Source organism: Phalacrocorax aristotelis, chromosome 14 (assembly GCF_949628215.1).
Source record: "Phalacrocorax aristotelis chromosome 14, bGulAri2.1, whole genome shotgun sequence".
Lineage (NCBI taxonomy): Eukaryota > Metazoa > Chordata > Aves > Suliformes > Phalacrocoracidae > Phalacrocorax > Phalacrocorax aristotelis.
Genome location: NC_134289.1, coordinates 17,311,165 through 17,325,834, shown reverse-complemented (window position 1 = coordinate 17,325,834; position 14,670 = coordinate 17,311,165). Strand labels below are relative to the sequence as shown.

General features: G+C 45.0%; 1 protein-coding gene across 2 annotated transcripts in view; it reads left to right on the top strand.

Annotated features, from left to right (window-relative positions):
• The first annotated feature begins 2,054 nt into the window (after positions 1-2,054).
• VCL (vinculin) overlaps positions 2,055-14,670 on the top strand; it is a 61,903-nt gene continuing 49,287 nt past the window's right edge. The window contains exon 1 of one of the 2 annotated variants that reach the window (XM_075109436.1): positions 2,055-2,517. In XM_075109436.1, the coding sequence (XP_074965537.1) occupies positions 2,350-2,517 (168 nt within the window). In that variant the 5' untranslated portion in view covers positions 2,055-2,349. The remainder of the gene's footprint in view (positions 2,518-14,670) is intronic. The other variant, XM_075109437.1, reaches the window with a different exon arrangement.

Here is a 14,670-nt window from a genome sequence, read left to right as displayed (position 1 = left end):
CTTAATACCAACACACCCCCAAGTACAAATACAACCACACGTATTTTGGCCCTGTAGATGAGTAAATTTTCAGAAGGCTACCAAAAACGTCCATCTGTTCTATACTCTATTTTGCCTGTAGTAACTATACCTATTAGAGCCAAGACAGCCTTTTATAATGATCAGATAACAGGGTTTTTTTTAAATATATATGCATGCACATGCATATTTCTGCCAAAAATCAGTATACAAGATCCTGGACTCAAAGCAATTATTTTCAACCAGAGAATTTAGCTTATGTGCAAGTCCCACAAATGACTAAACACGTGGTTTATTAGGTTTGCGTACTTCCACAGAACAGAATTTAGCAGATTATTAGTTCATAACATGGGCTAATTGCTTTCTGTAATTCCCAGCTGCTGCACATGACTATCCAGAAGGATTTTCATGGGTGCTCGTTATTACTGATCCGTAGTACGCTGAAGAGGCTCTGCTGGCAACGCGCGTACTAGAAACGGTAAGCGCAGTGCGGTATAGCCAGTGGCTAACAACGTACAGTACCCTACGGTGCACAGTTCAAGTGACTTGATACACTCGTTACTGCTGAGAGGCTGACACTTTACTTAAAGTTTTGAACGCCAATAACATAATCTGATATTCTGTTATGAAGCCGACAGGCATGCCCCTTGCCAAACAAAACCGGATCGTGCAACGTCTGGCTTCTACCGCTGCAGATTCGATAAAGGCACACAGGCAAACGCAGCTCCCAGCACGCTAAAAGAAAACAGAACAACAAAAAAGGGAAACCCAGAGCTAAAGGCGTTGCCAACATTTCTAAGCCTGCACAAACCCTGCTCTTGTTCGCGCTCTCGGCCCACAGCTCGCAGCTACCCCCGCAACGCTCCGCCACTCGGCGTTACGAGGGGAGACCCTCGCGCGCGCCAGGAGCCGCGGGATTTAATTGCTCTGTCGACCCGTCCCCGCGCCGGCCGGCGGGGCCGGCGGCGCCCCAGCGCTGCCCGGGGGGCGCGGAAAGCCGCTCTGACGGGGGCATTCGTTCACAGCTTAAAAATAGTAGCGCCGGGACGAACAGAAAAACGGCGAAAAGCCAGCAATAACTTCCCAAACCGAGCTCTGCGCTCCTGTTAGCAAGGGGAGGACGAAGCGCAGCCCGCGGTCCTGGGACCCCTCAGAGCCAGGGGATCCAGGCGCAGCCGCGGGGGGCGCAGGGCGGACAGCGCGGGGCGGCGGGCCGCTCGCCGCGCTCCTCACCCCGGCTCGGCCCGCTCACCCGCGCGTGTCCGGCCGAGCTCCCGCGCCGCTGCCACCGCCGGAGACGGCGGCGGCGATAAAAGCCCAGAGCGGCGGGTCGCCCCTCACGGCCCCCGGCGGGGAGCGGCCGGCCGCCTCCGCTCAGCCGCGGCGGGGCGGCACCGCCCCCCCGCTCCCCCCCTCAGGCGGGAAGCGCGGGCGGGAGGCGCGGCCGCCCCCGCGCAGCCACAGCCGCCGCCTCCCCTCAGCGGGGGCGGAAGCGGTGGGACCGCGCCCGGGGCGCGCCGGGCCGGCCGCGGGCGCCCTGCGGGGAGAGCAGCGCGGCGGGGGACAACGATCGGGTCGTGACGGGACACAGCGATCGGGTCGTGAGGGGGGCTCCCCCTACAAGAAGCCTCTCCAAGCGGCGGCTGGGGCCGGGGGGCGCCGTACCATGCTATACTATATCATACCATTATCATGCCTTGCCCTCCCCGCCCGGCCGCACGCACCCGCCGGGCCGGCCCGCGCCGGGCGTAGCGTGCCCCAGGAATGCCGGCGGCCCCGGCCGCTCTCCCAGCACCCCAGCGTTACTCGTCACCTTATATGGATAGCGGAGCGCCTGACGTCATCCCCGCGCTGGGAAACCAGCGCCCGCGCAACCAAGCTTGGCCGGGAAGGCGGGTGGTGCGGGAAAGGCGGGGGGCGGGAGGGCGCTGGAATGTTGATGGACGCGGCGCTGCGCCAGTTGGAGCGGCGGTTCCGCTCGGCCATTGGGCGAGGGAGGCCGAGGGGGCGGGCGGCCGCAGGAGGTGTAGGTTGTGGTGGCTGAAAAGCCGCCGCCGGGCGGAGGAGCTGTGCCAGTGCGGGGTGGGCGCTGCCGAGGGGAGGCAGGAGGGCAGTGAGTTCGAGTCCCGCCTCCGCCAGCCTGAAGCGGGAGCCGGTTCCCCGGGCGAAGACAGCCCGCTGAGGGGTGAGGGGGGTTCCCAGCGGTCGCTCGATTTTCCTCTCCTTCCTCGGTTTTCTCCGCGCGCGGAGGCCGCAGGTTTCTCCGCGGGGACAGAGTTTGCCAGGAGTTTGTGCGGACTTGGGGCCCCGGCCCGCTGCCCCGCCGTCGCCATGCCCGTCTTCCACACGCGCACCATCGAGAGCATCCTGGAGCCGGTGGCCCAGCAGATCTCCCACCTGGTCATCATGCACGAGGAGGGGGAGGTGGACGGCAAGGCCATCCCGGACCTCACCGCCCCCGTCTCGGCCGTGCAGGCCGCTGTCAGCAACCTGGTGCGGGTGAGTAGCGCCGGCCGCTCCGCCGGCCCCGCTCCTCCTCACGGGAGCGGCCCCGGCCGCCGCCGAGCCCGCCCTCCCTGTGTGGGGCCGGGGCTGGGGCCGGGAGGGGGCGAAGCCGGGAGGCTGTCCGGACCCCTCGGGGAGCCGCCCCGGCTCTTCCCGCCCCGCCGGGCTGCGGGGCGGCGGGCCCCTGGCCCTCCTGCGGCCGAAGAAGCCCCCTGCCCCAGGCGAGGGACCGCCTTGGCAAGCGGGAGCCGCTCGGCCCGCCCGCTGGTGTCTCCCGTGGGCCGCGTGGGGTTTTGCTGCCTTGGAAACTCCTGGTTTAAGTGTAGTCGCTATAAAAGGCGGAACACGTGCTTGGTGTGATCCTATCCTAAAAAAAAGAAAAAACTTGAAAGCTCCCAGGCGTTTGATAGCGATTCCTATATCGGTGGAGGCTGGCAGCTCGTTACCGGTGCCGCAGTCGAGGAGGGACAGTGCTGCGGTTTCTAGGCAGTTTGGAGGTGGTTCTGCTTGTTGCGTGGCCTCGAGTGTGAGTACTGTTTGCTTTTGGGAGGCTGAGGGTGGCCGAAAGTCGTCTGGGATCTCTGGAGCGCTCGGAAGCACCTCTACGTAGCCTGTCTCTTTAAGACATTTGCAGTACGGACGCGGCAGTCTGAGAAGCGCAAGTGACTAATGCATTTGAAATGCTTTAGTTAGTACTGTTATAACCAACGGCGGCAGAAGAATAGCAGACTGTTGCGGGTTAGAAACGTCTTTGATGTAGAAAACACTGCGCTGTTGCATGCCCCTCCATTTCATTAAGAATTACCTGGTAATGCTGACCTTGCCCTTCTGTTGAGCTCATTTGCAGATACTCTGAGTTCATTTCCGAACATCGGATGTTACTTCCTCACTTCGATCCCTATAAAACTCTTAAGTCATTCGTGGCAAGCAGTATCCCTCGCCGGCAAACTTCACCTGATGATGAGACGGCAGTTAAAAAAGTGTCACTTTAACTGATGTACAAATGCACTGAAATCATGAGGTTTGTGGGTATAAGGAGCTGTCAAGATGACTAACGTACGTGATGTGTTTATCAGATTTTGGCCTGTAGTACTTGCTACTGCTAGAATAACTTGCCACTTTGAGGTTTTGCAGTTTACTACAGTGTAACTCAACTCTTGGTCCCCATGACTCCATGGGTTTTACACAATGTACTGTCTGGAAAACTTGTGCTTCTTGCTGACTTTAGTTGAAGCTCTTGTTTTCATGAAGAACACCCGGTCTGCAGCAATGAACTGATGTAAGAGGTATATTGGCTGTAAGGATGTGAAGCCTTGTGTATGAAATACTTTTCCTTGAAAGGAAGGCTTTAGAATAATGCTTTGCCTCTCTGAGCTTAGTCTGTGTCACTCTGTTGTGTGACTACCCGCCCCCCCCCCCCCCAGAAGAAACCTGATCTGATAAAGTAGCATTTAGTAGAGAAACGCAGAAACAGAATTAGTTCCTTTCTGCAGCTTGCTAATGCCAGCTATTCTTTCATTTTGGACTGTTTTGGAAGTCTCTGGTTTTCTTTTCTTGCTTGCTAGCTAGATAAAAGGAAAGACTGTTGAATTATTTTTCTGTGTTAGTTCACAGAGCAAATAGAAGCAGTGTAATCTGCAGTGGTACTTACAGGGAAGATGCCCTGGTCTGGTAGAATACAGCTTTGACTACATTAAGAAAATAGGAAACAGAACTTTAAGTCTGTATTATCCGGAGCTGATTTTTCAGCGCATCATTCTGAAGTGTGAAGGTGGCTTGTGAAACTGTAGTTTCACAGGAGCAGGGATATTTGTGCGGACAGGTTGTCTAACCACAAGCCTTCTGGTGGCTTCACAGGTGACAGCAAAGGTGGACTGGCTGGTGTAACCAAGACTGTAACGTAGCTGTCAGCTCTCTGGTTGCTTGCTGTCTGCTCAGGGCTCTTTGTGCAGCGTGAGTAACACAAAGCGTACGTAAGTACTGACCAGAGGAGAAGCTTTTCCTTGGTAACTTGCCACACACAGCAACACCATTCACCAGCTCCCCAGCCTATTGTGAAGACTCCACAGTTTGGAAGGTGCTATATTTAATTCGTGTGACTATTGCATCTGTAAGTGACTGCTGGTAGCAGTGCTTGCAGTGCTGAGGCCTATTCCTGTGCAAGGCCTCGGAGTCGTGCTCTGTGGGGAAATGGGCTAGGAAATGAGAGAATGGCTATGAGGAAGGAGCCATATGCAATATCTTAGTTTGTTTTGTTGACATTCCTGAGATGGAGTTAATATCTAATATCCACGGTGGAACAGGGGTTGATGGATATGAGAGTCTTAATAAGACTTCTAGATGAGTTAGAAGGGAGCCCTTATCCTAGATAACTTGACTTAACATGAGAACTCTTCCTTCAGTTTGCCATTCAGCATGCATTTCTATTTTTCTGTCAAAAACAGGTATGCTGTATTTTAAGGTTTGCCTGAAGCCATCTTGAGTTTAATGGTTTTTTTAATGTAAGGTTTGCACACCCAAGAAGACCTACTACAGGGATGCTTCCTTGTCAGAACCTAAGGGATAGTCCAAGTCATTGCTGAAGTTAATGTAAAGATTTAGTTATTCCAAGTTAGTCTCTTTTGCATGGTAACTACCGAAGACTTGGTATTCTGCATTTCTGTATTAGTTTCTAATATGTGACAGTTCGATTCTACTGCGTCTTGAATATTGTTAGGGGATAGCTTTTGTGGAAAAATGCTCAAATTGTTTTGAAGCAATTTGAAATTTCCTAACTGTGAGGTAAGGTACATGTTGCCTATGCAAAAATCTTGCATGTAGAGGTGTGGTCAGTCCCTCTATATACCTAATTAACTACCACCAGGTGAAGCACCATCTAGGCACAACTAAAACCACACAGATTACTCTCAAAACAGGTGAAGCTCTATACCAGTACTTAGGCAGTGACACCAAGTTTAGAACCAACCAACTGCACAAAAAAGCCCCATTTAACTGTGGAAGAGTTACATTAGCGCAGCTGTAGCAGCTCTCGTATCTCATCGTAGTGGATGAAGAAGCAGTAATTGCCTCAAGCAACTGGTGTGTTCTGGGTGCGTGTCTGTGGGCCTCTGTCAGGTGAGAAGTTGCCTGGGGTGGCAGGGCCCTGCAGAGAGGCGTGTGTTTTCTCTGGACAGGCTGTGAATTGCCTACCAACACCTGCAAACCACCAGCTTGGAAATCACCTATATAAATGAATTTGTGAGAAATGCAGCCTGCCTTGAAATCCTTGTTGTGATTGCAGCAGCAAATCAAATAAATGGCTAAACACGTGGAGTGAGGAGAAGTGGTCTGACTGTTGTGGAGAGTGGGCGGTGAAGCAGCTTCCTCATCCTTAAGGGTGGTTCTGCCACAGCTGAGTTGCCTGTGTCTCAGGGTCCACAAGAGAGGAGTGAGCTGCTGAGGACAGCTCAGTGTTTCTCTTTTTTGAGAGAAAAATTAGCTTGCAATATTTATGTTTGTGTATCTTGGAAAAGGATGGAGAAGAAAGCAAAAAGGTAAGCTTTTTCCTTGCGGAATTTTCTTCAGAGAGCATAAGATGGCTCTCAAGAGGTTGTAGTAACTTTCTGAATTTTTTTTCTTGGTGTTTGTAACTTGTCATGGGATATATATAGATTTGTGCCTCCCCATCTCCAGTTTATTATATTGGAATATCTTTAAGCTGAAAGAAATGGCTTGTTACACTAGTTCAAACCTAGGGACAAGAGAATGAGAGCACTAGAAGAACCCTGATGATCTTGAGACACTAAGTCTTTCCATTATAGGTTTCTAGGTGCTGTCTATGTGTAGTAGAAACTTGTGTTACGAGAGTGTTTTTAAATTATTAAAAAATTCCTTCTTTTTTGAAATGGAACATTCTACTTCAGCATACCTGCAAGTTTGATAGGGAAAATTTACCATATTGTGGGAACTGTGGCCATATGCTCGGAGAAAGTGGATAAAACACATTAGGGGTGTGTGCATGGGAGGGACAGGGAATAGAGTGATTAATCAGACAGAAAGGCAACTCTAATAACAAAAGAACATAATAAACTTCTTTCTTGCCTTTATCTGTTAGGTATTATCTTTACATAAGAGATTAATCAGCTTCTGATTTGAATGGAATAATCTCTTTGTTCTGTTGTTATGCTTGGAGACTTAATTTATACTAGTCTCTTCCATCAGCTTTAAAAGGAATCTTTTGTTCTCTGTTCCTTTAAATGTGTGGAGAGATGGTGAATGCCTCCATTAGTAATTACATGCAGCTTGCTTTTTGGGCATAAAAACTGAGAATGTTATTGCGGAATGGATAACCTTAAAGTGGCAGTTGGACTAAAATATTCCATATGTTAACAACATGGTGTACACTACTCCTCCTCTGGAAAACTTAACATATGTTTTCTGCTGCGTAAGTGGATTATATCAGTGAGGGAGGAGTTGTTAAATCCATATTAAGGGCCAATGTTTAGCAATTTATTCTTGTTACTGACTTCTTGTAACTTTAGCGTGTCATGTAGTTTTGCTTTGTGCTTTGAAACAAGAGAAGAATTTTCTCCCCATAGTGGTATTGGACTGTAGACATGGAATTCCTTTTATAAGGTTTAATAAAACAATGTACCAAACAAAACATGGTTCAGTATGTTTTAAGCTTAGAAATATGTAGCTTCAGAATGTAAGTGGGGTTATTTACAAGTGTCTTCCCCTTTCTAATATAGTTGAAATCTGGATTGATGAAGCAAGTCTTTGAGAGGATTTGGGGGGAGGAGGAGCAAAGCAGTTGTTTTAAAGATGCGTTAGCAAACATATGGTGTTAATGCTAGTTACTGGAAATGATGCCTGAAATCGTCACCTAGTTGTTGCAAGTGCTATGTATGTTCCTTGCTCCAAATCTGCTAGAATTCTTAAATAAAAGCCAAATGAGACTTATTTGCCAATTACTTTTCCAAGGGAGAGAGTAGGCCAGTCCTTGCCTTGAGTACTGCTTCGTTTTGGTAGTGGCTTCACAAATAGCGAAGACTAGCTTCTTATCCCCCTTCTCTCTGTTTTATGGCTTATATGTGTTGTTCTTTATTTCTTGTGTCTGGCTGCGCTGTTTCATTAAGTCTTGCTGGCTTTATATTTTTTCACCTCAGATATGAGATGAAGTATCTACCGTTAGTTTTGCTCTCCATCTTCTGCTGCCATTTCTCACTCTGAAAAGCGAGTTAGGCTGGCAAACTAGACCTTAAGAAACATCGCAATATAACTTTTTTCCTTTAGTGATACAAATTCTATTCTATCCCTTGCTCAGTCAAATGCTGAGAAGCAATTCTTTGTACAGAACTTGCCTCTGTGTCCATGGTTCTTAATTCCTGCAAAATGATAAACTTCCTGGCCTTTATCTTTAAACAGAGCAATAGGAGCTCTTACTAGGGAGCATTGTTGTTATCTAATTTGAACAGTAAAGTATCTTTTTTATAAATATATAACTGTTATAAGTGCATCCACTACATTAATTGTAATGTTTAATTCTATAATTTCTTCCTTAATTTTTGACATCAGGAAAGAGAGGATTAACCCTAAATAATGTCTTGTAATTGGTGTCTAAAGTAACAACTTGTGTTGATGCATGGAAAAGCACCACAGATGGGTGGTTATTGCAACTACCTGCATTTCAGAAGACACCCTGTGGATACAGGATGACTTGCTGCATGGAGAAATGAAATGATAAAGTAAAGATGGATATTCTTTTCAGTTACAAATATTTCACCAGTAAGTATCTCCTTAAAACAGGAGCCTAGCAGCTCAAAACTGAATTTGGGGGGGGACTCCATGTGTAAGTATTTGAAAGTAGGTCTAGTTTGTCCCTGTGGTAATTTCAGGCCCTAGGGCATTTGTAAGAATATGAAAAACCAGATAGAGAATCAGGAGAGGGCAAACCTATCCTTTGTTCAGTTTGCCTAATAATTCAAGTCTACAGACATATGACTTTTACTTGCCCCTATCCTGAGACTAGAACCAAAGTTTTCAGTGAAAATGTACTGAGTAACTCATTTTGGAACAACTCTTTTATTCTGAAGTAAATAATGTTTGGATGCTCAGAATAATTACTTACGTGAGGAGTAATGATCAATGGGTAACAACCCTGCCTGATGGAAAGGGGAAAGAAGGGGAGGGGGGCGAGTCCACAACCAACCTCTTAAGTGCCAAATGCTTTCTGTGATTACTGAAACTGTCAGCTGATATTGACTCTTAAATGATGATGATGATCTTGGTAACTCTTTCACTGACAGAACATGTGTTGGAACAGTTTCCCAGTATCCTGACTTCATGGGTAGCATAGGAAATTGATGATTCATGTCAGGGTTCTCCAGTAAAGAGCAGAGAACAGAAACAAACCATTCCTCTAGAAAACTGTGTCTTGTTGCTGTTGGCTTAGAAACCTTCTGAAGAGAGCTTTTGTAATAAGATTGCATTTCATTTTCCATCGATGGTTACACATACAGAATAGCAAATGTAACATGATCTTCCTTCACTGAAGGTAAGTTTTCCTTGTGCCAAACTTCTGGTGCATCTCAGGGACCTGGGATTGCTGTGAAGGCAGGTCTCCTCAGTAAAGAAGGTATTGAGTGCCTCAGCCTTTTCTGTGCTGTCGTGGGCCTCACACCTGTGCAGCAGTGGGCCCACGTTTTACCTAGTCTTCATTTTGTTGCTGCTGTACTTAAGCAAACATTTTTGTTGTCCATGTCCCTCTCCAGATACACCTCTAGATAGGCTTTGGGTTGGACCCTATCCCTGCATGCCCAGGTAGTGTCTCCGTACTTCTCCTGAGTCACCTGTCTGTGCATCTGCCTCTTGTGTGCCGACTTTTCATGTCAGCTGTGGATGAACAGAATGTTCCTAATGTGCAGGCGTCCTGCCACCTTTACTTAACTGTCTGCTCATCAGGGTGAACTATTGTCAGTGAGGTGATCCTTGAAAATAAACCAGTTCTCCAGAATTTCTCTTCTTGCTAAGACTGTATCCCATGGGATTTCTCCAAGCAGGTCCCTGAAGAGGCCAAAGTTTGTTCTCATCAAGCCATGGGTCTGATTTGTCTTTTTTCTTCCTTTCAAGATCCTGAATTCAGTCATCTCATGGTCACTGCAGCTAAAGCTGCACCTCACCTTTGCATTCCCAACCCGTTCTTCCTTGTTTGTAACAGCAGAGTGCCTCTTCTCTTTGGCTCCTCAATCTGTATCTATCTACTAATGAAAGATGGTATTTAGAGCTTATGGTGTGTGATAAGAGTGGTACATATTTCTCATTGCAGTGGAGATAAGCAACTTCATATTAAACTGATTTTCTGCAATGGCCTAAGAAGGTTTGACTTGAGCAACTGTCATGATTAATCTTTGTCCTCAGGTAAATACAGTATATAAATGAAATGACGAATAACAGCACTGAAAAAACCACTGCTTTGGCTAGCTCCGATATATTTCTGTATGCAGCTTAAAATGTCTGGCTATGCTGCAACTGTTCTGGTCTCATTGCTTTACAAACTAGTTGTGACAGTTTCCAGTAACCTGGTTAGGATGCAGTAAGACTTGTATGGCAATTCCAAAACTGTCTAAATTCTTTGACTGTCCTAAAAGGTACAGCTTATTTCTAGACAGTCTCAGTTCAGGTTATCAGTAGGCAAGGACCAAAAGCCTTGTTCTGTAATGAATGTAGATGCATTTGCAGTTCGTAAGGATATTCAAGAGTACTTTATATTCTTTTGATGGTGTTAATCCAGCAACACATCTTTTTGAAGTAGGTGATGGAAAATATTGCTCTGTCTTTTTAATGGATACACCGATGGCAGTACCACACTATGCGTTCTTTTCAATGTTTATCTTTTGTTTGTTGGAATAGGAAAGTATAATGGTATTAAACTTGAACTGCATTTTAGTAGCTGAGTCTTTACATCAACTACAGAGACAAGCCTGTCCCTCCTTAAATGCTGAAGACTGCACAAGAAAATGCTACAGAAATGAATTTCTTGAACAGATAATAGTCGCAAGAATGCCAAGTAGAAGTATGAGAGGTGGTGGTGACTTCTGTAATCCCTGAGTTGATGAAGGGCACTGTGGCCTGTTCTGGGTGAGTCACAAGTGTCACCTTAGCTAAGTCATTGTGATGGCAAACAAGAATGACTATTCTCTTCTTATTCTGTTTTTTTTTTTTAAATTCTCATAAAATAATTGCTATATAAGGAGCAGGTGCATCAAAATGGGAAGCTTATTAAAGGCTGAACTAGGAAAGTCCATAATCAACCTCCATGCCCATTCTAGTCTTTCGGCTGTTTTCTGGGTGTCAGCTCTTTGGCTGCAGAAGAGTCTGAAGATTCCTCCTGTCAAGCAGGGAAGCTAATAAAAGCTGTCATCTGGAACTTCAGTTATTCCAGCCAAGGTGCTTCCTGTGCTGTCTTCAAACCTTTTCCTGAGTTTGGAAGAGGCTGCATATTGCAACTGTTTTTGAGGGAAGCATTAATAAAACTTTCTTTTCTTATGCAGGCCTTGGTTTTTTTGCCTGCACAAATCCTTCTTGGAAGGAGCAGAAACAGACTTCAATCAGACTGATAGTACATGTGACAGCCAGGTAACTTGTAAGTTGCAAGAGTTTTTGGGTGAATTTGGTTCCTGGTGACCACAAATTTGGTTAGGTTTTGAAAAAATTGACTTCTCATTTATGAGTAAAATATCTCTCTGCACACAGGCCACAAATGGTTAAGCTGTTGATCTCAAAATGGGATATAGTAGCAGTAACTGAGTGAAACAATTAGTGCTAAGGTTTAGCTGAATGCAAGCTGGCATGTTCAACCTTCCTATTTAAACTCCATGGAAACCTTGTCAGTTGCTGACATATATCCATGTAGTCGTCTGAACTGGCTTAGGAGAAGTTTTTAATACTGAAGTTGTGTGATGTAGTGAATGTTTACTTTAAGGGTAATTGCTAGAAAAAGTGCTGCTTCAAGCACCCGGTCAGAGGTTACTGGGAAGGTTATTTTCTTTGGTGTATCTGTTTGCTTTTAGAAATCTTACTTTTTTGTAACTTTGCTCAAGATTGATCTCTAGAGATGTTTTCCATTTCAGCCTCTGAATGTGTATGTGTGCGTCGAAATATCCTCAGCTAAGTCTTCAAAAGCTGATTTGGCTACAAAAAGGTCACAAAACCAATCAATGCTTGAAAGAAAATTTATTCTCAAGTGTAAAAAACACTTTCTTAAATTACTGCGTAACTTTTTATGAGGTTTTAGGTAAGAGAACAAGTGAGTAAACTGGCTGCAGCTTGTTGGACTACACTAAAAATCACTTTCACAAGCCTCACTGCCTTTGCAGCTTTTACAGCATAATAGTTGTGCTGAATAACAGAGAGAAACAAATGGAGTTTCTCTCGAACTCCAGTGTAGTAGTGAAAAGGTCACTTTTTATTTAGCTTGCCCTGATAGAATGACAAAAATGGATTGTGAAGGGCTAGTAACTGCCAAACAACCGACTTAACTGTAGCAGCTGAAGAAGGGCTGCTTGATTCTTTGTCACCCTTACAAGTAATTCTCTTTTTCTCAAGAAATCAAGGGGTGGGGAGTGGGAAGTATGGGAACCTCAGTAGATTTTATTTGGGTTTCAGCTTGACTTCAGCCTTTCTCTGGGGAGAGAGGAAAAAAAAAAGGTAATAGCGTAGCATTTCTTTTAATTCTGTTAAGTTAATGCTGGAGCAAACCTGCATTCCTTAGCGCTCTGACTAGACTCCACTGGCACTTGAGCTGTCAGACCAGCCAAGCCCACCCCGCCCCCTATGCAGCTGGAAGGAATGTATTTTTCTGTTAATCTGTTTTGTTTTTTTTAAATCTTCCCATTGGTTATCATAGTTCAAACCTATAGTGAGTGTTTTATCTCTCAATTGCAAGCTAATGTCTCTGGCAGCGGGGGTGGGGGATAGGGGGCAGTTGGAATCTCTGACCTGTTCTCCAATTACTCAGGACAGTGAAATCCTAAAGAGACTTTATGACCCTAAAGCAGTTAACAGCTACAAAGAATTGTTGCTTAGCCTTTGTTGGGGCAGATTTTTACATAGTTGTCTTGAGCTTTTTCTTGCAAAGAGCAAACTTTCCTGCACATGGCTTATTAGTTTTAACTATTTTGGTGATGCTGACAACTAACCTTGTTGCTGTGTGGCAATGGAGGAAGTAAGCTGTGAAGGGGGTCTGTAATCTTGATGAATCTAGCTTCTGCTTTTACAGTTGTCTTTTCTTCAGACAGGTTTTCCAGTTAGCTTGTTAGCTGGCCCAAAAGCTTGTATTTCTTTTTCATGCAGTACATCTGAGCAACCGTTGGTTTCTCAGAAGAGTGGTTCTCTTCTCTTCCATTGCATTTAAATTTGGAGCAACTTCCCCAAATAGGACAAAATGTTGTTGGGGACAAATATATTTTCCCTTCTGAGGACATGCTTTTCATCAGACTTGGAGCAATGTTGCTGTTTCTCTTCAACCACATTCTTGTAGCAGGTAAAGGAACTACATGCCTAAATGTGTTTACCTTATAAAGACTTAAAGGATTTTCATTAATTTCTATTAAACTTTTAAAAGGATTTAAACAGCTAGAAATGGTACCTATAACTTCTCAGAGTGGTAGCAATTATATACTGTCAGTGTTGGTGGCACTTTAATATCTTTATTCTAATGTGGAATTGTCAACATTCTTCTAATGTGACGCAGCAGTGGTCTGCTGTTACATGTGGACTGGATAATACTATGTATTTGTACAGTGCCTGGCACAATGGAGCTCTAAAATGCTAATAAATTCCAGTGGGGAAAAAAATTCTGTTGGTTTTAAAGAAGTTGAACTTTCTGATGTCTCTATGATTCAGTGCCAAATTTAAAGAGAAGTTTATAGAGGCTTTACTTCTGTACAGCTTTGAGCTAACAGTGACAAGGATTATTCCTTCTATATGCAAGAAGTGAAGCCAGACTTTGGCCAGCTTTGCCAATCATGGGGACTTAAATATCTAGGCTAAAACTTATTTTATGTACCGGATTGTAACCTTAACTTGCTTGCTCTACCTGATTTCCCCCAGTGTTTCCATTGTGAATAGTAGTAGCTTCATGTTAGAGCCATGCTGAGAAAGTCTGTCCATCCCATCAAGCATGCTCAGATGCTGCTGTTTACAGTAGGAGGGCCAATCAAATCCACTGGTACAAAGAAAAGTCCCACAGGTTTCAATATTATGTGAAGTAAGTTTGAATAAGGACCGCAAGGATAAGAGTAATGCTTTCATAATGCTTTAATTGGGTGAACATAGAGAAGTAGAATGTAATGTATGTCCAAAGCACTGTTTTGGAAGTAGGCTGGCTCCAGCACTGTTTTGGGTGGAAATAGTTTGAATGGCTGAATGTAGACTGTAAAAGTGGCTAAGAGTAGATTCTACTCAAGATGGCGTGGAAGACTAGATTTGTTCCATGTGGGAGTTTTTATCATTTAATTCATTCTACAGATCTAATTTCTCAAAGTAACCGCTGACAATTAGGAATTAGTTAGATTATACCACTCTTATTGGTTATGTCATCCTGTAGCAGAAGTTTCTGACTACATTGGTAACATCTGCTGCTATGCCATAGTTGATTAGCCTTTACCACTTAATCTCTTCAAAGAATACTTTTCCTTTTCAGTATGAGTCAAGAAATAAATAGCAAATGCTGTTGGCAGTAGCTGTTCTTCAAGCTTTTTTGTATGTGAGTAGTTTGGTACTTTACCACATAGTAAGTTTAAGTTTTATTAAAAACTAACTTTAATAGCAGAGTGAGTCTTAATCGAACTTGGAACTAATGCCAGATCAGACACTTCATTTGATTTTATTTTTTAATATCCTCTGTCAGTTATTTCTGCTGAGCGGCTGCTTTGTAATAGTTTGCAAATTCTGTGTGATGGCTCTGCCCATAAGTGGGTCATCTTCTACATGCTGAATTCCTTGCAGAGCTGGTATAAGTGATCACAAGCACTGAAGGCAAAATCAAGCTGGAAAATAATCACATAATACCAGGTTTCTGACATGCTTAAGTTTTTAATGGTGCTGTAAATGAGCACTGTCCCTTGGAAAGCAGCCTACCATTTCTAGTCCTTATTCTACTTAATG